This window comes from Zonotrichia leucophrys, unplaced genomic scaffold (assembly GCF_028769735.1).
Source record: "Zonotrichia leucophrys gambelii isolate GWCS_2022_RI unplaced genomic scaffold, RI_Zleu_2.0 Scaffold_375_50379, whole genome shotgun sequence".
In the NCBI taxonomy this organism is placed as follows: Eukaryota; Metazoa; Chordata; class Aves; order Passeriformes; family Passerellidae; genus Zonotrichia; species Zonotrichia leucophrys.
This window is the reverse complement of record NW_026992580.1, coordinates 26,614-50,312: the sequence shown is the minus strand read 5'-3', so window position 1 is coordinate 50,312 and position 23,699 is coordinate 26,614. Positions and strand designations below refer to the sequence as shown.

Here is a 23,699-nt window from a genome sequence, read left to right as displayed (position 1 = left end):
GATGGTTCCATGAGGGGATTTGGGATCCCCTGAGCAGGGAGTGGGGTTCCCATGAGGGGGATCGGGGCTCCCATGAGGGGGGATCGGGGCTCCCATGAGGGGATCTGGGGCTCCATGGGGGGATCAGGGGCTCCATGGGGGGGATCGGGGCTCCCATGAGGGGGATCGGGGGCTCCATGGGGGCATCGAGGGTCCCATGAGGGGGATCGGGGGCTCCATGGGGGGATCGGGGGCTCCATGGGGGGATCGGGGGTCCCATGAGGGGGATCAGGGGCTCCATGGGGGGATCGGGGGTCCCATGAGGGGGATCGGGGGCTCCATGAGGGGGATCGGGGCTCCCATGAGGGGGATCGGGGGTCCCATGAGGGGGATCGGGGCTCCATGAGGGGGATCTGGGGCTCCATGGGGGCATCGAGGGTTCCATGAGGGGGATCGGGGGTTCCATGAGGGGATCGGGGGCTCCATGAGGGGGATCGGGGGTCCCATGAGGGGGATCGGGGGCTCCCATGAGGGGGATCGGGGTTCCCATGAGGGGCATCGAGGGTTCCATGAGGGGGATCGGGGCTCCCATGGGGGGGTCGGGGGTTCCATGAGGGGGCATCGAGGGTTCCATGAGGGGGATCAGAGGCTCCATGGGGGGATCGGGGGTCCCATGGCCAGTGCTGTCCCTGAGGGTCCCTCAGGAATGGAGGTCCCGGGCCTTTGGGGGTCTTTTGGTGCCTCAGGTGCATTTGGGGAGGGGGATTTTGGCCGCTCAAGTGAGGGTGGGTTCCTGAGGAGGGGGGGGTTCAGGTCAGTGGGGTCCCTGGGGTGCTCTGGGACAATTTTTGGGGTCTCGGGGTTGGGTTTTAAGGGCGGTTTTGAGGCTTTGTGGGTTCTGAGGAGGGGGTCCCTCAGCCGAGCCCCCTCCCCAGGCGAGCCGTGCCCCGAGCCCACCATCGCCCCCTCCTATTACACCACCTCGGACGCCGTCATCGCCTCCGAGAGCGTCTTCGTGGTGGAGATTTCGCTGGTGTGCAAGAACGGAGCCCAGGTGAGACAGCGCCCCCTTGGTGGGACACACACACACTCACAAACACGGGATCAGGGTCCAAAAACAACAAAAAAATTATTTTCCACGTCCTCCAATTTATATTCTCTTAACATAGCATAATTTTAAGTCATTAGTTACATCACAATAACTTTATTATATTTAGTTGGTGCATTTATTTATTGTATGATATTAAATAATATTGCTCATGTTATGTTTATATAGCTATTATATTTAATATAAATGTATTATATTGCTATATGTATTTATATATATAATATATATATTTCTCCAGTTTATATCCTCTTAACATAGCATAATTTTAAGTCATTAGTTACATCACAATAACTTTATTATATTTAGTTGGTGCATTTATTTATTGTATAATACTAAATAATATTGTTCATGTTATGTTTATATAGCTATTATATTTAGTATAATTGCATTATATTATTATATGTATTTATACATATAATATATATATTATATGTATTTATATATATAATTATAATGTATTAAAAATTATTTATTTAGTATAAATGTATTATATCATTATATGTATATATATAATATATATATTATATGTATTTACATATATAATTATACTGTATTATAAATGTATTAAAATTGTATAAATATAAGTAATATTAGATTTATAGGTGCAAAAAATTAACGTTAATATAATAGATAAAAGCTTTACAAAAATTTAATGAGGCAGGTATTGACATGTATTTATGCATGTCATTTAGCTTATAAATTTTTTAATGTGTCTTTTCTAATTTTTTTCTGTGCTGATGGCCTTGTATGGATATACTCAAAAATCATCAATTGTTATTTTTTCTATCAATTGGGATTTTACAGAGATTTAATGAGATACTTATACACATCTACTTATACACGTCCTTTAGTTTATAAAAATTTTTATGTAACTTTTCTCATTTGTTTTCATGCTGATGGCCTTGTATAGATACACTCAAAAATCATTAATTGTTATTTTTTTCTATTAATTTATCTTTAAAAGTTTTACAGAAATTTAATGAGGCAGGTATAGATATTTATTTATACACGTCATTTAGCTTACAAAATTTTTTAATTTTTTTCTAATTTGTTTTCATGCTGATAGTCTTGTATAGATACACTCAAAAATCATTAATTGTTATTTTTTCTATTAACTCAGCTTTGAAAGTTTTACAGAAATTTAACGAGGCACATTTACACTTTTATTTATACATGTGATTTAGCTTATAAAAGTTTTTATGTATTTTTTGTAACTTGTTTTTATGCTGACAGCTCTGTCTGGATACCCTCAAAAATCATCAATTATTTGTTCTATTAACTAAGCTCAGCTGTCAGACTCATCTGCATTTCCCTTTTTTTATATTTGAGTCAGAAACTCAGATTTTTGCAGGGTTTGGTGCTAAAATCCAAGCAGACCAGGCAGACACAGAGCAATAATTACAATTATTAACAAAATCACCAAATCAGGTTTTAACAAGACTTTAAACCAGCTATTGAAAAACCCATCCAGGGATTTTTATCGAGCTTTGGGGGGGTGTGAGGGACCCCCAAACTGGCCCCGACCCCCGACGGGCTCTGTACGATGAACGGGCTTCAGTGAACGTGGGAGGTCAGGTGAGGGGGGGAATTAGGGGGCTCAGGGGGTCAGGGACTGGGAGGTGAGGTAGGGGTCTGGGGGGAATTTGGGGGGCTCAGGGAGGGTGGACTGGGAGGTATTTGGGGAGGTCAGGTGGGGTGGGTCTGGGGGATTGGGGGGTCAGGGAGTTGGAGGGGAGGGATTTGGGGGGCTCAGGGGTCCTGGGTCCTGGAGGGGTTGGGGGTCAGGGGATTCTGGGTACTGGGAGGAGGTTTGGGGGGCTCAGGAGGATTGGGAGGGTAGGAGGTTTTGAGGGTCAGGGATGGTTGGGGAGGGGTTTGGGGGTCAGAGTGGGCTGGGGATGAATTTGGGTGAGTTCAGGGATTTGGAGAGGGATTTGGGGTCAGGATGAGGTTTGGGGAGGGCAGGTGATTTGGGGGGGGTCATGGAGGGTTTGGGGGTTCAGGGTGGTACCTGGAGGGAATTTGGGGGGCTCAGGGGTCCTGGGAGGGTTGGGTAATTGGGGAGGGGTCAGGGAGTCTGGGTATCTGGGGAGGGTTTGAGAGGGGTTCATGAGGGTCCTGGGAGGGGTTTAGTGAGGGGTTCAGGTGAGTTGGGGTCACCTGGGAGGGATTTGGGGGGCTCAGGTTGTCTGGAGGTCCAGGAGGGATTTGGGGGGCTCAGGAGATTGGGTCCTGGAGGTTTGGGAGGGTTCAGGATGAAGGGGAGGTTCTGGAGGTGTTGGGAGGGTCAGGATGAATTTGGGAGGGTCAGGATGAATTTGGTTCAGGATGAATTTGGGGAGGGTCAGGATGAATTTGGGGAGGGTCAGGATGAATTTGGGAGGTTCAGGATGAATTTGGGGAGGGGTCAGGATGAATTTGGGGGTTCAGGATGAATTTGGTTCAGGATGAATTTGGGGAGGTTCAGGATGAATTTGGGAGGGGTCAGGATGAATTTGGGAGGGTCAGGAAGAATTTGGGGGGTTCAGGATGAATTTGGGGAGGGGTCAGGATGAATTTGGGAGGGTCAGGATGAATTTGGGGAGGGGTCAGGATGAATTTGGGAGGGTCAGGATGAATTTGGGGAGGGGTTGGGCATGAATTTGGGGAAGGGGTCAGGATGAATTTGGTTCAGGATGAATTTGGGGAGGTTCAGGATGAATTTGGGGAGGGGTCAGGATGAATTTGGTTCAGGATGAATTTGGGGAAGTTCAGGATGAATTTGGGGAGGGGTCAGGATGAATTTGGGAGTTCAGGATGAATTTGGGGAGGGTTCAGGATGAATTTGGGGGGGTCAGGATGAATTTGGGGAGGGGTCAGGGAATTTGGGAAGGTTCAGGATGAATTTGGGAGGGGTCAGGATGAATTTGGTTCAGATGAATTTGGGGAGGGTCAGGATGAATTTGGGGAGTGGTCAGGATGAATTTGGTTCGGATGAATTTGGGGAGGTTCAGGATGAATTTGGGAGGGTCAGGATGAATTTGGTTCAGGATGAATTTGGGGAGGGGTCAGGATGAATTTGGGGAGGGGTCAGGATGAATTTGGTTCAGGATGAATTTGGGGAGGTCAGGATGAATTTGGGGAGGGGTCAGGATGAATTTGGGAGTTCAGGATGATTTGGGAGTTCAGGATGAATTTGGGGAGGGTGTCGAGGTGAATTTGGGGAGGGGTCAGGATGAATTTGGGGAGGGGTCAGGATGAATTTGGGGAGGTTCAGGATGAATTTGGGGAGGGTCAGGATGAATTTGGGGAAGTTCAGGATGAATTTGGGGAGGTTCAGGATGAATTTGGGGAGGGGTCAGGATGAATTTGGGGAGGGTCAGGATGAATTTGGGGAGGGGTCAGGGATGGGGAGGTTCAGGATGAATTTGGGGAGGTTCAGGATGAATTTGAGGAGGGGTCAGGATGAATTTGGGGAGGTTCAGGATGAATTTGGGGAGGGGTCAGGATGAATTTGGGAGGGGTCAGGATGAATTTGGTTCAGGATGAATTTGGGAAGGTTCAGGATGAATTTGTGGAGTTCAGGATGAATTTGGGGAGGGTTCAGGATGAATTTGGGGAGGGGTCAGGATGAATTTGGGGAGTTCAGGATGAATTTGGGGAGGGGTCAGGATGAATTTGGGAAGTTCAGGATGAATTTGGGGAGGTTCAGGATGAATTTGGGGAGGGGTCAGGATGAATTTGGTTCAGGATGAATTTGGGGAAGTTCAGGATGAATTTGGTTCAGGATGAATTTGGGGAGGGTCAGGATGAATTTGGGGAGGGTCAGGATGAATTTGGGGTGGTTCAGGATGAATTTGGGGGTCAGGATGAATTTGGGGAGTTCAGGATGAATTTGGGGAGGGTCAGGATGAATTTGGGGAGGTTCAGGATGAATATTTGTGGGAGGGTCAGGATGAATTTGGGAGGGGTCAGGATGAATTTGGGGAGGTTCAGGATGAATTTGGGGAGGGTCAGGATGAATTTGGGGAGGGGTCAGGATGAATTTGAATTTGGGAGGTTCAGGATGAATTTGGGGAGGTTCAGGATGAATTTGGTCAGGATGAATTTGGGGGGGGTCAGGATGAATTTGGGTTCAGGATGAATTTGGGGAGGGGTCAGGATGAATTTGGGGGGGGTCAGGATGAATTTGGTTCAGGATGAATTTGGGGAGGGGTCGGCTGAATTTGGGGAGGTTCAGGATGAATTTGGGAGGGGTCGGGCTGAATTTGGGAGGGGTCAGGATGAATTTGGGTTCAGGATGAATTTGGGGAGGGGTCAGGATGAATTTGGGAAGGTTCAGGATGAATTTGGGGAGGGTCAGGATGAATTTGGGAGTTCAGGATGAATTTGGGGTCAGGATGAATTTGGAGTTCAGGATGAATTTGGGAGGGTCAGGATGAATTTGGGGAGGTTCAGGATGAATTTGGTTCAGGATGAATTTGGGGAGGTCAGGATGAATTTGGGGAGGGGTCAGGATGAATTTGGGAGTTCAGGATGAATTTGGGAGGGGTCAGGATGAATTTGGTTCAGGATGAATTTGGGGAGGGGTCAGGATGGTTTGGGAGGTTCAGGATGAATTTGGGAGGGGTCAGGATGAATTTGGTTCAGGAAGAATTTGGGGAGGGTCAGGATGAATTTGGGAGGTTCAGGATGAATTTTGGAGTCGGAGATTGAGGAATTCAGGAGAATTTGGGGAGGTTCAGGATGAATTTGGTTCAGGATGAATTTGGGGAGGTGTCAGGATGAATTTGGGGAGGTTCAGGATGAATTGGGGATTTTCAGGATGAATTTGGGGAAGTTTCAGGATGAATTTGGGGAGGGTTCAGGATGAATTTGGGGAGGGTCAGGATGAATTTGGTTCAGGATGAATTTGGGGAGGGTCAGGAATTGGGGAGGTTCAGGATGAATTTGGGGAGGTTCAGGATGAATTTGGGGAGGGGTCAGGATGAATTTGGGGAGGGGTCAGGATGAATTTGGGTCAGGATGAATTTGGTTCAGGATGAATTTGGGGAGGTTCAGGATGAATTTGGGGAAGTTCAGGATGAATTTGGGGAAGTTCAGGATGAATTTGGTTCAGGATGAATTTGGGGAGGGGTCAGGATGAATTTGGGGAGGGGTCTCCGCTCTCCCAGCCCCCCAATTCCCCCCCAGGTCTCCTGGAGCCTGGAGCATCGCCAGGCGCACTCGGGCACCTACGAGGTGAAATTCTTTGATGAGGAATCCTACAGTGCCCTGCGCAAGGTGGGGACCCCTCCCCAATTCTGGGGGGGCTCTGGGACCCCCAAAATCCCCCCTGATTTATCCCCCATTGAAACTGAGCAGGAGTCAGACAGCACCCTGAATCTGAGCCCTAAAATTGAGGGGAAAAACCCAAATTTAACCCCAAAATTGAGGAAAAAAATTGACCCTGAAATAGAGGAGAATCCAATCATCCCCAAAATTAGGAAACCTCAAATTTGGCCCCAAAATTGAGGAGAAATCCCCAAATTAGCCCAAATTCAGACCAATGAGGACAAATTCAGCCCCAAAATTGAGGGAAGAACCCCAAATTCAGCCCCAAAATTGAGGAGAAATCGCCAAATTTGACCCCAAAATTGGGGGAAAAACCCAAATTTAGCCCCGAAATTGAGAAAAAAAATTCAGCCCTAAAACTGAGGAGGGAAACCCAAATTCAGCCCCAAAATTGGGGGAAAAACCCAAATTTAGCCCCAAAATTGAGGAGAAATCTCAAATTGACCCCAAAATTGAGGAAAATCCCCAAATTCAGCCCCGAAAATTGAGGAAAAAATTCAGCCCCAAAATTGAGGAGGAACCCCAAATTCAGCCTAAATTGATGGAGAACCAATCAGCCCAAATTCGCCCCAAAATTGGGGGAAAACCCAAATTTACCCCAAAATTGAGAAAAAAATTCAGCCCAAAATTCGAGGAGAATCCCCAAATTCAGCCCCAAAATCGAGGAGAAACCCCAAATTTGGCCCCAAAATGAGGGGGAACCCCAAATTCAGCCCCAAAATGAGGAGAATCCCCAAATTGAGAAGAAAAACCCCAAATTTCGCCCGAAATTGAGGGAAAATCCCCAAATTCGGCCCCAAAATTGAAGGAAAAACCCCAATTTAGCCCCAAAATTGAGAAAAAAAATTCAGCCCCAAAACTGAGAAGGGAACCCCAAATTGGGCCCCAAAATAGAGGAAAAAATTGAGTCCTGAAATTGAGGAGGGAACCCCAAATTCAGCCCCAAAATTGAGAGGAAAACCCCAAATTCAGCCCCAAAATTGAGGAAAAAATTCAGCCCCAAAATTGAGGAGAAATCCCCAAATTCAGCCCCAAAATTGAGAGGAAAAACCCAAATTCAGCCCCAAAATTGAGGGAAGAACCCCAAATTCAGCCCGAAATTGAGAAAAAAGATTCAGCCCCAAAATTGAGGAGAAATCCCCAAATTCAGCCCCAAAGTTGAGGAAAAAAATTCAGTCCCAAAATTGAGGAGAAATCGCCAAATTCAGCCCCAAAATGAGAAAAAAAATTCAGCCCAAAACGAGAAGGGAACCCCAAATTCAGCCCCAAAATTGGGGGCACAGCCAGCACCCCAAAATAAGGGAGGAAACCCCAAATTGAGCCCTAAAATGGAGGAGAGAACCCAAAATTCAGCCCCAAAAAGAAAGGGAACCCCAAATTGAGTCCCAAAAAGAAGAAGGGACCCAAATGAACCCCAAGAAATGGGAGTACCCCAATTCCAGCCCAAAAAGAAGGGGAACCCCAAAATTATCCTCAAAATTGAGCAGGGAACCCAAAATTGAGCCCCAAAAAGAAGAAGGGACCCCCAATTGAACCCCAAAAATGAGGGGGACCCAAATGAACCCCAAAAATGAGGAGGACACCCCAAATTCAGTCCCAAAAAAAGGGGGGGAACCCCAAATTCAGCCCCAAATTAAAGGGGAACTCCAAATTGAGCCCCAAAAAGAACAAAAGACCCCATTTTGAGCCAGGAAGAGGGACCCAAAATTGAGCCCAAGAAAGAGGGGGGACCCCAAATTGAGCCCAAAAAGAGGAGGACACTCCAAATTCAGTCCCAAAAGAAGAAGGAGACCCCCAAATTGAACCCCAAAAATAAGGGGGCCTCCCAAATTGAGCCCCAAAAGAAAGATGGGAGGACCCCAATTTCAGCACCAAATTAAAGGGGAACCCCAAATTGAGCCCCAAAAAGAAGAAGGGAACCCCAAATTGAGCCCCAAAAAAGAGGAGGACACCCCAAATTCAGCCCCAAAAAGAAGAAGAGACCCCAAATTGAACCCCAAAAATGAGGGGGTCCCCCCAAATTGAGCCCCAAAAAAAGGGGGGGAGCCCCAAATTCAGCCCCAAAAATCAGGGGACCCCCCAAATTGAGCCCCAAAAAGAAGAAGGGAACCCCAAAATGAGCCCCAAAAAGAAAAAGGGACCCCCAAAATTGAGCCCCAAAAAAGAGGGGGAACCCCAAATTCAGCCCCAAAAAGGAGCTGGGACCCCAAATTCAGCCCCAAAAAGAAGAAGGGACCCAAACTGAACCCCAAACCTGAGGGGTCCCCAACCCCGCAGGCGCAGCGGAACAACGAGGACGTGTCGCGGATCCGGCCGCTCTTCACCGTCAGCGTCGAGCACAGGGTGGGTTTGGGGGCCATCCTGGGGGGTCCCCCCAACATTTTGGGGGTTCCCTCACCCAGTTTGGGGGTGCTGGAAGGGCCCTGTGGGGTTTTGGAGGGGATTGGAGGGGATTTGGGGCTGTGGGTGGCTCTGAGAGGGGAATTTGGGGGGGGTCCCAGGCATTTTTGGGGTGTCCCAGGGGGTTTTTGGGGTGCTCTGGGGTGTTTTGGGGTGCCCAGGTTGATTTTGGGGTGTCTGAGGGGAGTTTGGGGTGCTCTGGGGGGTTTTGGGGGATTTTGGGGTGCCCAGGAGGTTTTGGGGGGCCCTGGGAGTGCTCTGGGGGATTTTGGGGTGCTCGGGAGGTTTTGGGGTGTCCTGGGGTCGTTTTGAGGTCCCAAGGAGGTTTTGGGGTCCCAGGAGGTTTTGGGGTGCTCTGGGTGTTTTGAGGTGACCAGGGAATGCTCTTGGGGATTTTGGGGTGTCCTGGGGGGTTTTGGGAATATCCTGGAGTTTTTGGGGTGCCCTAGTGGGTTTTTTGGGGGTGCTCAGGGAGGTTTTGGGGTGCCCTGGGGGGTTTTGGGGGGCTCTGGGGGGTTTCAGGTTGTCCTGGGGTTGTTCTGGGGTGCCCTGGGGGTGCTCTGGGGGATTTTGGGGGCCCTGGGTGGGTTTTGGGGTGCCCTGGGTGGGATTTTGGGGTGCCCATGAAGGTTTTGGGGCTCCCAGGAAGGTTTTGGGGTGCCCTGGGGGATTTTGGGGTGCTCTGGATGCGTTTTTGGGGGGCCCAGAGGGGTTTTGGGGTGTCCTGGGGGCTTTTGGGGTGCCCAGGGAGGTTTTGGGGGTCCTCTGGGGGATTTTGAGGTATCCTGGGAGTTTTTGGGGTGTCCCAGGGGGTTTTTGGGGTGTCCTAGTGGGTTTTTTGGGGGTGCTCAGGGAGATTTTGGGGTGCCCTGGGGTCATTTTGGGGTCATTTGGGGGGTTTTGGGGTGCCCAGGGGGATTTTGGGGTGCCCATGAAGGTTTTGGGGTGCCCATGGAGGTTTTGGGGTGCTCTGGGGGATTTTGGGGGCCCTGGGTGGGATTTTGGGGTGCCCATGGAGGTTTTGGGGCTCCCATGGAGGTTTTGGGGCTCCCATAGGGGTTTCTGGGTGCCCATGAAGGTTTTGGGGCTCCCATGGAGGTTTTGGGGTGCCCATGAAGGTTTGGGGTGCCCAGAGGTGTTTTTGGGGTGTCCTGGGAGGTTCTGGGGTGCCCTGGGAGTGCTCTGGGGGATTTTGGGGTGTCCTGGGGGTGTTTTGGAATATCCTGGAGTTTTTGGGGTGTCCTGGGGGGCTTTGGGGTGCCCTGGATGGGATTTTGGGGTGCTCTGGGTGTTTTGGGGTGCCCTGGGAGGTTTTGGGGTGCCCTGGAGGGGATTTTGGGGTGCCCATGAAGGTTTTGGGGCTCCCAGGGGTGTTTTGGGGTGCCCATGGAGATTTTGGGGTGCCCATGAAGGTTTTGGGGCTCCCAGGAAGGTTTTGGGGTGCCCATGAAGGTTTTGGGGTGCCCATGGAGGTTTTGGGGTATCCTGGGTGGGATTTTGGGGCTCCCAGGGGTGTTTTGGGGTGCCCTGGGGTGTTTTGGGGTGCTCTGGGGGATTTTGGGGCTCCCAGGGGTGTTTTGGGGTATCCTGGGAGATTTTGGGGTATCCTGGAGGATTTTGGGGTGCTCTGGGGGATTTTGGGGTGCCCATGGATGTTTTGGGGTGCCCAGGGAGGTTTTGGGGCTCCCATGGAGGTTTTGGGGTGCCCAGGGAGGTTTTGGGGTGCCCATGAAGGTTTTGGGGTGCTCTGGGGGTGTTTGGGGTGCCCTGGGTGGGTTTTGGGGTGCTCTGGGTGTTTTGAGGTGACCAGGGAGTGCTCTGGGGGGTTTTGGGTATCCTGGGAGGTTTTGGGGTGCCCAGGGAGATTTTGGGGTGCTCTGGGGTGTTCTGGGGTATCTGAGGGGAGTTTGGGGTGCTCTGGGAGGGTTTTGGGGGATTTTGGGGTGCCCAGCGAGGTTTTGGGGGGCTCTGGGAGGTTTTGGTGTATCCTGGGGGGTTTTGAGGTGTCTGGGAAGGTTCTGGGGTGCCCTGGAGGGGTTTTGGGGTGCTCTGGGTGTTTTGGGGGTCCTCTGGGGGATTTTGAGGTATCCTGGGAGGTTTTGGGGTGCCCAGAGGGGTTTTTGGGGTGTCCTAGTGGGTTTTTTTGGGGGTGCCCAGGGAGATTTTGGGGGCTCTGGGGGTGCCCATGCAGGTTTTGGGGTGCCCAGGGAGGTTTTGGGGCTCCCATGAAGGTTTTGGGGTGCCCATGAAGGTTTGGGGTCCCCATCGAGGTTTTGGGGTGCCCATGAAGGTTTTGGGCTCCCAGGGGTGTTTTGGGATGCCCAGGGAGATTTTGGGGTGCCCAGGGAGGTTTTGGGGTGCTCATGGGTGTTTTGGGGTGTACATGGAGGTTTTGGGGTGCCCTGGGAGTGTTCTGGGGGGTTTTGGGGTGCCCTGGTGGGATTTTGGGGCTCCCATGAAGATTTGGGGCTCCCATGGAGGTTTTGGGGTGCCCATTAAGGTTTTGGGGTGCCCATTGAGATTTTGGGGTTCCCATTGATATTTTGGGGTCCCCATGGAGTTTTTGGGGTCCCCATGGATATTTTGGGGTATCCTGGGGATGTTTGGGGAGGTTTTGGGTTGCTCTGGGGGATTTTGGGGTGCCCAGGGAAGTTTTGGGGTGTCCTGGGGTCGTTTTGGGGGCTCTGGGGTGTTTTGAGGTGCCCATGAAGGTTTTGGGGTGCCCATGGAGATTTTGGGGTATCCTGGGGATGTTTGGGGAGGTTTTGGGTTGCTCTGGGGATTTTGGGGTATCCTGGGAAGGTTTTGGGGGCTCTGGGGGTGCCCATGGCGGTTTTGGGGCTCCCATGGAGGTTTTGGGGTGCCCATTAAGGTTTTGGGGTGCCCATTGATGTTTTGGGTGCCCCCTTTTCCCCGCAGGGCGCCTGGAGCGGGCCCTGGGTCTCCACCGAGGTCGTGGCCGCGGCCGTCGGGCTCCTGGTTTATTACCTGGCCTTCAGCACCAAGAGCAGCATCCAGGCCTGAAACCCCAAAAAATCCCAAAAATCACCCCAAAAACAACAGCTCAATAAAAACAACCTGAAAAAATGGTCTGTAATCCAAAAAATCCCAAAAATCTGCTTAAAAACTGCCCCAAAAAACCAAAAATCACCCCAAAAATCACCCCAAAAACAACATCTCAATAAAAACAACCAGGAAAAAACCCAAAAATCTGCTTAAAAACTGCCCCAAAAAAACCCAAAAATCCAAAATTTCTCCTTTCCTACAGCAAAAACAACCCCGAAAAACCCCGTTCCAAAATGTCAAAAATAACCCCAGAAATCACCCCAAAAATCGCCCCAAAACACCATCTCAATAAAAACAACCAGGAAAAAAAATCAGCTTAAAAACTACTCCAAAAAAACCCAAAAATCTCAATAAAAACAACCAAAAAACCCCAAAAATCTCAATAAAAACAACCAAAAAAACCCCAAAAATCTCAATAAAAACAACCAAAAAAACCCCAAAAATTGGCTTAAAAACTGCATCCACCCCCAAAAAATCCCTGAATAATTTAAAAATCCCAAAGCGACCACAAAAATGACAAAATTTGCCAAAAATCTTTCCCAATCCCAAAAACCGATCCCAAATCTCCGCCCACTTGGAAAAGGATCCCAAAACCACCCAAATAAACAACCCAAAAATGATCCTTGAAACCACCCCAAAAAACCCCAAAAAAGTCCCAAATCCACCCCAAAAAACCCTAAAATCACCCCCAGAGACCCCAAAAATCCCAAATTTAGACCCCAAAAATCCCAAATTTGGGGTGGGGGAAGAACAGAGACCCCAAAAATCCCAAATTTTGGGGTGGGGGAAGAAGAGAGACCCCAAAATCCCAAATTTGGGGTAAGGCAAGAGCGAGACCCAAAAATCCCAAATTTGGGGGGTAAGGCAGGAGCAGAAACCCCAAAAATCCCAAATTTGTACCCCAAAAATCCCAAATTTGGGGGTGGAAGAAGAACAGAGACCCCAAAATCCCAAATTTAGACCCCAAAATCCCAAATTTAGACCCCAAAATCCCAAATTTAAACCCCAAAAATCCCAAATTTAGACCCCAAAAATCCCAAATTTTGGGGGTGGGAGAAGAACAGAGACCCCAAAAATCCCAAATTTAAACCCCAAAAATCCCAAATTTAGACCCCAAAAATCCCAAATTTGGAAAAGAGCAGAGACCCCAAAAATCCCAAATTTAGACCCCAAAAATCCCAAATTTAAACCCTAAAAATCCTAAATTTGGGGTTGTGAAAAAAAAAAAAAAAAAAAAAAAAAAAAAAAAATAAACAGAACCCCAAAAATCCCAAATTTTGGGGTGGGGAGAGAACAGAGACCCCAAAAATCCCAAATTTCAACCCCAAAAATCCCAAATTTTGGGGGGGAGAACAGAGACCCCAAAAATCCCAAATTTAGACCCCAAAAATCCCAAATTTGCACCCAAAAATCCCAAATTTGGGGTGTGGGGGAAGAGCAGAAACCCCAAAAATCGCAAATTTAGACCCCAAAAATCCCAAATTTGGGGGTAATGCAGGAACAGAGACCCCAAAAATCCCAAATTTGGAAAAGAGCAGAGACCCCAAAAATCCCAAATTTGGAGTGGGGGAAGAACAGAGACCCCAAAATCCCAAATTTAGACCCCAAAATCCCAAATTTAGACCCCAAAAATCCCAAATTTAGACCCCAAAAATCCCAAATTTGGGGATCTGTGGAAGAACAGAAACCCCAAAAATCCCAAATTTAGACCCCAAAAATCCCAAATTTTGGGGTGGGGGAAGAGCAGAGACCCCAAAAATCCCAAATTTAGACCCCAAAAATCCCAAATTTGGGGTGGGGAGAAGAACAGAGACCCCAAAAATCCCAAATTTTGGGGTGGGGGAAGAAGAGAGACCCCAAAATCCCAAATTTAGACCCCAAAAATCCCAAATTTAGACCCCAAAATCCCAAATTTGGGGTGGGGGAAGAAGAGAGACCCCAAAAATCCCAAATTTTGGGGTGGGGGAAGAACAGAGACCCCAAAATCACAAATTTGGACCCCAAAAATCCCAAATTTGGACCCCAAAAATCCCAAATTTTGGGGTCAGGGAAGAAGAGAGACCCCAAAATCCAAAATTTAAACCCCAAAAATCCCAAATTTAGACCCCAAAAATTCCAAATTTGGGGTGGGGAGAAGAACAGAGACCCCAAAATCCCAAATTTAGACCCAAAAATCCCAAATTTAGACCCCAAAAATCCCAAATTTTGGGGTGGGGGAAGAAGAGAGACCCCAAAAATCCCAAATTTCGACCCCAAAAATCCCAAATTTGGACCCCAAAATCCCCAATTCGGGGTTGATTCGTGCCTGGGGGGGTCCCCAAATCCCCCCCGTACCCCAATAAAGGCGCCCCCTCCCCAAATTGGGGCTCCGGCCTTGAATTCCTGAGGGGGGAACCCCAAAATTCCCCCCAAAATTTGGGGGGGTTTTCTCTTATTTTGGCGATTCCTTGCTCTGATGACGTCAGAGCCGCCCGCGTGATGACGTCACCGCAGGGTGGGGGGTCCCAAGGGTGATTTTGGGGGGGGGGGGGGGGGGAAATTTCCCGGAATTTTTGGGAACTTTTGGGAATTTCCCGAAATTCCAAGGGCCGGGATTGGCGGGAATTGGGGGAGGGGCAAAGCTCCAAATCCCGCCCCTCCCCCACCCAAAACATCTGGAAGAGTCCAAAAATTTGGGGGGGGGGTGGTCCCGTTCCCTCCTCATTGGGAATTTGGGGAGGGGGAATGTTCCATTAATTTTTGGGGGTCGTTCCCCTCCCCCCCACCCCAATTTTTGGGGTCGTTTCCCCTCCCCCCCCCCCCCTAATTTTTGGGGGTCTCTCCACTCCCAGGTGCCCCCAATAAATTTTGGGGGGGGGGGGGTCCTAAAAAATCCCCAAATATTTGGGGTGGGTGGTCCCGTTCCCTCCTCATTGGGAATTTGGGGAGGGGGAATGTTCCATTAATTTTTGGGGGTCGTTTCCCCTCCCCCCCCCCCCAATTTTGGGGGTCGTTTCCCCTCCCCCACCCCATTTTGGGGGTCGTTTCCCCTTCTCCCCCCCCCTATTTTTGGGGGTCGTTTCCCCTCCTCCCCCCTCAATTTTGGGGGTCTCTCCACTCCCAGGTGCCCCCAATAAATTTTGGGGGGGGTCTTCAGGTATTTGGGGTGGGGTCTCAAATATTTGGGGGTTTTTCTCGCCCCCTCCCCAAATAGAGATTCCATGGGGGTCCCTTTGTCCCCCAATCCGGGGGTCTCACCCCAAAATGGGGACCCCAAAACCCCTCTGGGGGTCTCAAACATTTGGGGTCTCCTGGACCCCTCCCCAAATTGAGACCCCAAATGGGGACCCCAAAACCCCAGGGGGGGTCTCAAACATTTGGGGGTTTCTCGCCCTCCCCAATTAAGGCCCCAAATGGGACCAAAACCCTCTGGGGGTCTCAACATTTGGGGTCTCCTGACCCTCCCAAATTGAGACCCCCAAATATCCCGGGGGTCTGGGGGGGGTTTAGCCCCCAACCTTGGGGGTCTTTTCACCCCAAATGGGGACCCCAAAACCCCTCTGGGGGTCTCAAACATTTGGGGGTTTCTCGCCCCCTCCCCAAATTGAGACCCCAAATGGGGACCCCAATACCCGGGGGGGAACCTCGGGGGTCTTTTACCCCCCAAATTGGGGGTCTCAATCCCCAAATCGGACCCCAAAACCCCCAAGTGGGGGGGTCTCATCCCCCAAATTCGGGGGTCTCAGCCCTCAAATCGCAACCCCAAAAGTCCCCAGTGGGGGTCTCGCCCTCCAAATTGGAACCCCAAATATCCCGGGGTGGGGAGGGGGGTCTCACCCCAAAATCGCGACCCCAAACCCCTTTCTTGGGGGTCTTTTCCCCCCTAAATTGGGGGTCTCAATCCCCAAATCAGGGACCCCAAATATCCCCAGGGGGTCTCACCCCCAAATCGCGTCCACTCGGGGGTCTTTCCCCTCAAATCAAGATCTCACCCCCCCCCAAATTGGGGTCTCAGCCCCCAAATCGCGACCTCAAATATCCGGGGGGGTCTCACCCCCAAATCGCATCCACTCAGGGGTCTTTTCCCCCCAAAATGGGGTCTCGACCCCCAAACCCCCACCCCTTTTTCCCCCAAATCGGGGTCTCACCCCCAAATCGCGCCCCCCACCCCCTTTGGGGGTCTTTTCCCCCCCAAATCGCGCCCCCCGCCCCCCTCGCGTTTCCCTTTCCCGCCGCCCCCCGCCCAGGGTGTGGCCGGGTGGGCGTGGTCTCGGTGGGGCGTGGTTGGTGGGCGTGGTTTGGCGGAGGGGGCGTGGCCTACGGGCGGATTATGTCAACCCCGCGGCAGCCGCAGCCCCGAGCTGGGAGCGGCCGGAGCAGGTACGGCCCTGGGGGGCTCCGGGGGGATTTGGGGAGGGGTCTCGGGGGTCCTGGGGGGTTCCCAGGATTTGGGGGGGACCCCGAGGATTGCGGGGGTCTCGGGGCGGGGGGGAGCGGCGCTGGGAGGGTCCCGGGGGGCTGCGTTGAGGGGGTGGGGAGGGGGGAAAGGTGGGGCTGGGGGCGATTTTGGGGGGGATTTGAAGGGTCTGGGGGTGAAATGGGGCTGGGGGCGTTCTTGGGGTGTTTCTAGAGAGGTTTAGTAGAGATTTTGGGGTCTCTTAGGCTGGGGGGCTTTAGGGGGCTGGGGCGTTATCGGGGGTGAGATGGGGATGGGGGATGGGAGGTGAAAATGGGGCTGGGGGATTCTGGGTTTGGGGAGGGGTCTCAGGGGGATCTATAGGGGATCTCTAGGGTCCGTGTGGGGCTGGGATTGAGATGGAGGAGGGGCTGGGCGGGTTATTAGGGTCGGGGGGATTCTGGGGGCGGGGCTGTGTGGTGTTTGTGGGGGGCTGGGCACAGGAACAGGTGGGGCTGGGGAGGGTCTGTAGGATCTATGGGGTCTCTATGGGGCTGGGCACAGGTAAAGGTGGGTCTGGGGTCTCTGTAGGGTTTCTATAGGGCTGGGGAGGGTCTGTAGGATCTATGGGGTCTCTCTGGGGCTGGGCACAGGTACAGGTGGGTCTGGGGTCTCTGTAGGGTTTCTATGGGGCTGGGGACGGTCTATAGGATCTATGGGGCTGGGCACAGGTAAAGGCGGGTCTGGGGTCTCTGTAGGGCTGGGGAGGGTCCTATAGGATCTATGGGGTCTCTATGGGGCTGGGCACAGGTACAGGTGGGTCTGGGGTCTCTGTAGAGTCTCTATAGGGCTGGGGAGGGTCCTATAGGATCTCTATAGGGCTGGGCACAGGTACAGGTGGGTCTGGGGTCTCTATAGGGCTGGGGAGGGTCCTATAGGATCTATGGGGTCTCTATAGGGCTGGGCACAGGAACAGGTGGGGCTGGGGGTCCTATGGATCTATGGGTCTCTATGGGCTGGGGAGGGTCTGTAGGATCTATGGGGTCTCTATAGGGCTGGGGAGGGTCCTATAGGATCTCTATAGGGCTGGGCACAGGTACAGGTGGGTCTGGGGTCTCTGTAGGGTCTCTATAGGGCTGGGGAGGGTCTGTAGGCTCTATGGGGTCTCTGTGGGGCTGGGTAGAGGCACAGGTGGTTCTGTAGGGTGGCACACAGGTGGTTCTATGGGGCAGGCGGATCTATAGGGCTCTATGGGGTTTCTGTAGGGCCAGACTGAGGGACACGGGTGGGGTTCTGTGGGGCACAGGGGTTCTATGGGGTCAGACCTGGGGCACAGGGGGTTCTATGGGGTCAGACTGGGGCACAGGGGTCTGTGGGGTCAGATCTGGGGCACAGGGGGTTCTATGGGGTCAGATCTGGGGCACAGGGGTTCTATGGGGGCCCAAGGCGCTGGGCACAGGTGGATCTATAGGGCTCTAGGGTCAGGAGGGGCACAGGTGGATCTATAGGGGGACAGGGCCAGTGTCTATAGGAGTGAGGGCACAGGGGTCATGGGCAGGTGGAATATATGGGGGCTCTATGGGGTGGACAGGCAGGGGCACAGGTGGATCTATGGGGTGGGACAGGGGGCACAGGTGGTTCTGTGGGGCAGGGGGTTCTATAGGGGCCCTATAGGGTGGGACAGGGGGCACAGGTGGATCTATAGGGGCAGGTGAATGTATGGGGGCCCTATAGGGTGGGACAGGGGGCACAGGTGGATCTATGGGGGCTCTATGGGGTCAGGCAGGGGGCACAGGTGGTTTTATAGGGGCTCTATAGGGTGGGCATCAGGTGGTTCTATGGGGCAGGGATTCTATAGGGGCTCTATGGGGTCAGGCAGGAGGCACGGGTGGTTCTGTGGGGCAGGGGTTCTATAGGGGCTCTATGTGGTCAGGTTGGGGGCACAGGTGGTTCTATAGGGTCAGGCCAATGGACATGGGTGGGGTTCTGTGGGGCACAGGGGGTTCTATGGGGTGGCACAGGGGGCACACAGGTGCTTCTGTGGGGTCAGGAAGAATTTGGGGCTCTGTGGGGCTACAGGTGGCCCTATAGGGTGGGATGGGGGCACGGTTCTATGGGGTGGACAAGGGCAGTGTTCTATGGGGTGGCACAGGTGGCTCTATGGGGTGGACAGGCACACAGGTCTGGGGTTGCACAGGTGTTATGGGGTAGTGGGGCACAGGTGGTTCTATGGGGTCAGGAGGAATTTGGGGTTGGCTGTGGGGCTCTGTGGGGCTACAGGTGCCCTATAGGGGCCCTATGGGGTGGGACAAGGGGGCACAGGTGGTTCTATGGGGTCAGATCTGGGGCACAGGTGGCTCTATGGGGTGGCACAGGTGGTTCTATGGGGTCAGGAGGAATTTGGGGCTCTGTGGGCTACAGTGCCTATAGGGGCCTATGGGGTGGACAGGGGGCCAGGTGGGTCTATGGGGTGCTCACAGGGTTCTATGGGCAGAGAATTGGGGCTCTGGGGCTCGTGGGCTGGGGTGGGGAGGGGCTCAGTGGAGGGTCCTTTCGAGGCGGGAACGAAGGCGTTTTGGGGGGGGTGGGCCGGATGGAATTTTGGAGGATTCAGGATGAATTTTGGGGGGCTGTTTTGGGGGATTTTGGGGGTCCAGGATGAATTTTGGGGGGTCTTGGGGGGGTTTAGGGACAGAAACCGAGTGGGGAGGGGGAGTCAGGGGGGTCTGGGCCCGGTGTTTGGGGAGGGGGCTCAGGGCGGTTCTGGGGGCAGAATTGGGGCCGTTTTAGGGCGGTTTTGGGGGTGATTTTAGGGCGATTTTGGGGGTGATTTTAGGGCGATTTTGGGGAGATTTTGGGGCAGTTTTGGGGAGGGGTTTTGGAGCCGTTTTGGGGCGGTTTTGGAGCCGTTTTGGGGAGATTTTGGGGTGGTTCTGGGGGTAATTTTGGGGCCGTTTTAGGGCGATTTCGGGGCTGATTTTGTGGCCATTTTAGGGAGATTTTGGGGCCGTTTTGGGGAGGGGGCTCGGGACAGTTTTGGGGCCATTTTTGGGGTGATTTGGGGCTGTTTTGGAGCCGTTTTGGAGTCTCCGTAGGGCCCAGATCCTGATGGGGGGAGGGGTCTCCGGGCACTCTCGCTGGGTCTGGGGGCTCCAGGGGGGCTCTGTGACAACGCGGATTTGAGGGGGGGTCCCGAGGGTCCCCACCAGCCCCGTGGGGGTCTCTGGGGGGGTCTCGGGGGTCTCTGTAGGGTCCCCAAGGGGTCCCCAACGTCCAACAGATGGGTGGGGCCGCCGGGGGGGGGGGAGGGGATGAGCGGCCCTCGCGCGCCCCCCGCCCCCCCCTGAGGGACCCCCAAGGCTGGGGGGGTTCCCCAATGAGGGGGGGGGGTCCCCAATGGGGGGGGGGGGGGGGCAATCCCCTTTTCCTCCCCTCCCCCCCCCTCATTTCCCTACAGGTGCCCGCCCCTCCCCCCGCCCTGCACCTGGGGGGGGGGGGGGTTTGGGGATTTTTTTTTTTTTTTTTTTGGGGGGGGTCCGCACGTTTATGGGGTGGGGGAGGGGCAGCGCTATCCTCACCCCCCCCCCCCCCAACCCCGAAAGGAATTTGGGGTCCCCAAGCGGCTCCTTGTTCGAGCCGGGGCCGCCCCCACTTCCGGCTGGGTGGGGCCGGGGCGGGACCCCCCAAAATTCTCCCCGGGGGGGGGGGGCCCAAAAATCCTTCCGGGATTGCTGGGGGGGGGGGGGAGATCCCAAATCCTTCCGGGATTTTTGGGTTGGGGTCCCCGGATTGGCGGCTCCTCCCAAAGGGAAGGGCGGGACCGGCAATGATGGGGTGGGGGGGGGGGGGACACACCCGGGGGGATTTGGGGAGGGGTCCCACAGGTCTGGACCCCCCCCCCAGGGGGGATTTGAGGGGGGTCCCTCAACCCTGAACCCACCCCCCGGGGGATTTGGGGGTGGGGGGGGGTCGGGGGTCGCACACTGAGGGGTGGGGGAGCCCCGGCTGCACCAAGGGGGATTTTGGGGAGGGGTCTCAGCCCTCTGTGCCCCCCCCCCGGGTGATTCTGGGGGGTTTTTTTTGGGGCGATTTTGAGGATTTTTGGTTCATTTCGGGCCCGTCCCTGTCCGTGGTGCTGAATTGGGGGGGGGGGGCGGCGCTCGGCGTTTCCGGGGGGGGGGATGGGGATTGGGGGGGTGGGGGAGGGGCGGTTGTTGTGGGGGGGGGGGGGGTCGCGCGCCAAGGTGACAGGGTCCCTCATTAGAGGCGTTGCCATGGAAACGGGCGCATCCACACGAGCCCGGGGGGGGGGAGGGGAGGGGAGGCCGGCACACAATGGAGGGGGGGGAGGGCGGGGGGGGGGTTTGGGGATGGATGGATGGATGGATGGGGGGGGGTGGAGACCCCTCCCCAAATGAGCCCCCCCCCCATCAGGGCCGCGGCCATGGCGGCGCTCGCGGTGCTGCTGCTGCTGCTGGGGGGGCGCGGCCGCGCCATCGTCATCCCCCCCGAGTGTGAGTGCGAATTTGGGGAGGGGGCGGCGAGGGGTGGTGACACCCCCCCCCCCCAGCCATGCATGGAGACCCCCCGGTGCTGCCTGTGCTGAACGAGGAGGGGTTTGCATGAGGAGACCCCTCCTCAATTCACCCCAGCGGCATGGACGCACCCCCGGCATGGAGACCCCTCCTCAATTAACGCTGTGATCGTGGGAATCCCCCCCTACCGGCATGGAGACCCCTCCTCAATTCACCCTATTGGCATGGATACTCCCCCTCAATTCAATTCACCCCCGGCATGGAGACCCCCCCTCAATTAACGCTGTGATCGTGGGAATCCCTCCCTACCGGCATGGAGACCCCTCCTCAATTCACCCCTGATCATGGGATCCCCCCCGGCATGGAGACCCCTCCTCAATTCACCCTACCGGCATGGAGACCCCTCCTCAATTTATTCCCCTCAGCATGGAGACCCCCCCCTTCAATTCAGTTCACCCTCCCGGCATGGAGACCCCTCCTCAATTTACCCTCATGACCCTGGACCCCCCCCTCAATTCCCCCCCCCATCATGGAGACCCCTCCTCAATTCACCCCCTGATCGTGGGGACCCTCCGGCATGGAGACCCCTCCTCAATTCAATTCACACCCCCAGCATGGAGACCCTCCTCAATTCACTCCCTGATCGTGGGATCCCCCCCCAATTCATCCTCCTGGACCCCCCTCAATTCACCCTACCGGCATGGAGACCCCTCCTCAATTCAATTCACACCCCCAGCATGGAGACCCCTCCTCAATTCACCCCCTGATCGTGGGACCCTCTGGCATGGAGACCCTCCTCAATTCAATTCACACCCCCAGCACGGAGACCCCTCCTCAATTCATCCCATAATCGTGGGACCCCCCCCTCAATTCATCCTCCTGGACCCCCCTCAATTCCACCCCCCCCCAGCATGGAGACCCCCCCCTCAATTTACTCTGTGATCGTGGGGACCCCCTGGCATGGAGACCCCTCCTCAATTCAATTCACACCCCCAACATGGAGACCCCTCCTCAATTCACCCCGTAATCGTGGGACCCCCCCTCAATTCATCCTCCTGGACCCCCTCAATTCACCCCCCCAGCATGGAGACCCCTCCTCAATTCAATTCCACACCCCCCAGCATGGGACCCCCTCCTCAATTCACCCCCTGATCGTGGGACCCCCCCCTCAATTCACCCCCTGACCCTGTTTCCCCCCCCCTCCCCACATGAAGACCCCTCCCCAAATTCCCTCCTCACACTTTCCCCTTAACCCCTTCCCCCCCCAATTTTTGGACCCCCCCCCTTTGCACGAGACCCCCCCCCATTTTTGAGCCCCCCCTTTGCACGACCCCCCCTCACCCCCCGCTTTCCGGGGGTCTCTCCGGAGCCCCCTCCCCACTCACGCTGTTCTCTCCCCCCTGTGCCCCCCCCGGATGGTGCAGATTCGCTGCACGAGCGTGAGTTTGGGGGGGCTTTGGGGGGTCCCAGGGGGGTTTTGGGGGGTCTGGAGGGGTCCCAGGGAGGTTTTGGGGGGTCTGGGGGTGTCCCGAGAGGGTTTGGGTGGGTCTGGGGGCGTTGGGGAGGGTCCCAGGGGGAGTTTGGGGGGTCTCGGGAGGTCCCGTGGGGATCCTAGAGGGGTTTTGGGGGGTCTGGGGGCATTTGGGAGGGTCCCGAGGGGATTCTAAGGAGATTTTGGGGAGTCCCGGGGGGTTTTGGGGGGTTTGGGGGAATCTGGGGGTGTCGGGGAGGGTCCCAAGGGGTCCTAGGGGAGGTCCGGGGGGTTCCCAGGGGGTTTTGGGGGGTCTGGGGGGTTCCCAGGGGGTTCTGGGGGGTCTGGGGGTGTTGGGGAAGGTCCTGGAGGGGATCCTACAGAAGTTTTGGGGGGGTCTGGAGGGGTCCCAGGTGGGTTTTGGGGTGTCAGGGGGGTCTGGGGCTGTTTTGGGGTGCCCATTTGGGGTCCCAGGTGTGTTTTGGGGTGTCTGTGTATTTTGGGGTGCCCATTTGGGGTCCCAGGTGGGTTTCGGGGTCCCGGGTGTATTTCGGGGTTCCCATTTGGGGTCACAGGTGTGTTTTGGGGTGTCTGTGTATTTTGGGGGTCCCATTTGGGGTCCCGGGTGTGTTTTGGGGTGCCGGGTGTATTTCGGGGTGCCCGTTCGGGGTCCCGGGTGTATTTTGGGGTCCCGGGTGTGTTTCGGGGTGCCCGTTCGGGGTCCCAGGTGGGTTTCAGGGTCCCGGGTGGGTTTCGGGGTCCCGGGTGTGTTTTGGGGTCCCGGGTGTATTTTGGGGTGCCCGTTCGGGGTCCCGGGTGTGTTTTGGGGTCCCGGGTGTATTTTGGGGTGCCCGTTCGGGGTGCCGGGTGTATTTTGGGGTGCCCGTTCAGGGTGCTGGGTGTATTTCGGGGTGCCCGGGTGTATTTTGGGGTCCCGGGTGTATTTCGGGGTGTCTGTGTATTTCGGGGTGCCCGTTTGGGGTCCCGGGTGTGTTTCGGGGTTCCTGGATGGGTTTTGGGGTCCCGGGTGTATTTTGGGGTGTTTGTGTATTTTGGGGTGCCCGTTTGGGGTCTGAGGCGCCGCCCCCCCCAGTCCAGCAGCCCCCCGAGCTGACGGAGGCGCCCCCGGAGCAGCTCGTGGTGTTCCCGAGCGACGACGCCGTGCTCAAGTGCGCGGCCAGCGGGCACCCGGCCCCGCGGTGAGTGACACCTGTCACTGTGTGTCACCCTGAGTGTCACCCTGAGTGACACCTGTGTCACCTCAGTGTCACCCTGAGTGTGACCTGTGTCACCCCAGGGTAACCTGTGTCACCTGTGTGTCACCCTGAGTGTCACCCTGTGTCACCTGTGTCACCCTGAGTGACATCTGTGTGACACCTGTGTGACATCTTTGTCACCCTGAGTGTCACCTGTGTGTCATCTGTGTGTCATCTGTGTCACCCTGAGTGTCAC

General features: G+C 54.5%; 2 protein-coding genes across 2 annotated transcripts in view; both read left to right on the top strand.

Annotated features, from left to right (window-relative positions):
- Positions 1-725: 725 nt before the first annotated feature.
- Positions 726-11,889, top strand: SSR4 (signal sequence receptor subunit 4; the record flags this gene model as incomplete). The annotated part of the gene is made up of 4 exons (XM_064701176.1): positions 726-1,052; positions 6,201-6,349; positions 8,678-8,743; positions 11,720-11,889. Coding segments are annotated over 4 exons (647 nt in total), but the record flags the coding sequence as incomplete, so codon positions are not given.
- Positions 11,890-16,141: 4,252 nt separating this feature from the next.
- Positions 16,142-23,699, top strand: part of LOC135441617 (neuronal-glial cell adhesion molecule-like) — a 33,262-nt gene continuing 25,704 nt past the window's right edge. The window contains exons 1-4 of the mRNA XM_064701175.1: positions 16,142-16,225; positions 20,676-20,755; positions 22,201-22,215; positions 23,341-23,446. Of these exons, the coding sequence (XP_064557245.1) occupies positions 16,176-16,225; positions 20,676-20,755; positions 22,201-22,215; positions 23,341-23,446 (251 nt within the window). The 5' untranslated portion in view covers positions 16,142-16,175. The remainder of the gene's footprint in view (positions 16,226-20,675; positions 20,756-22,200; positions 22,216-23,340; positions 23,447-23,699) is intronic.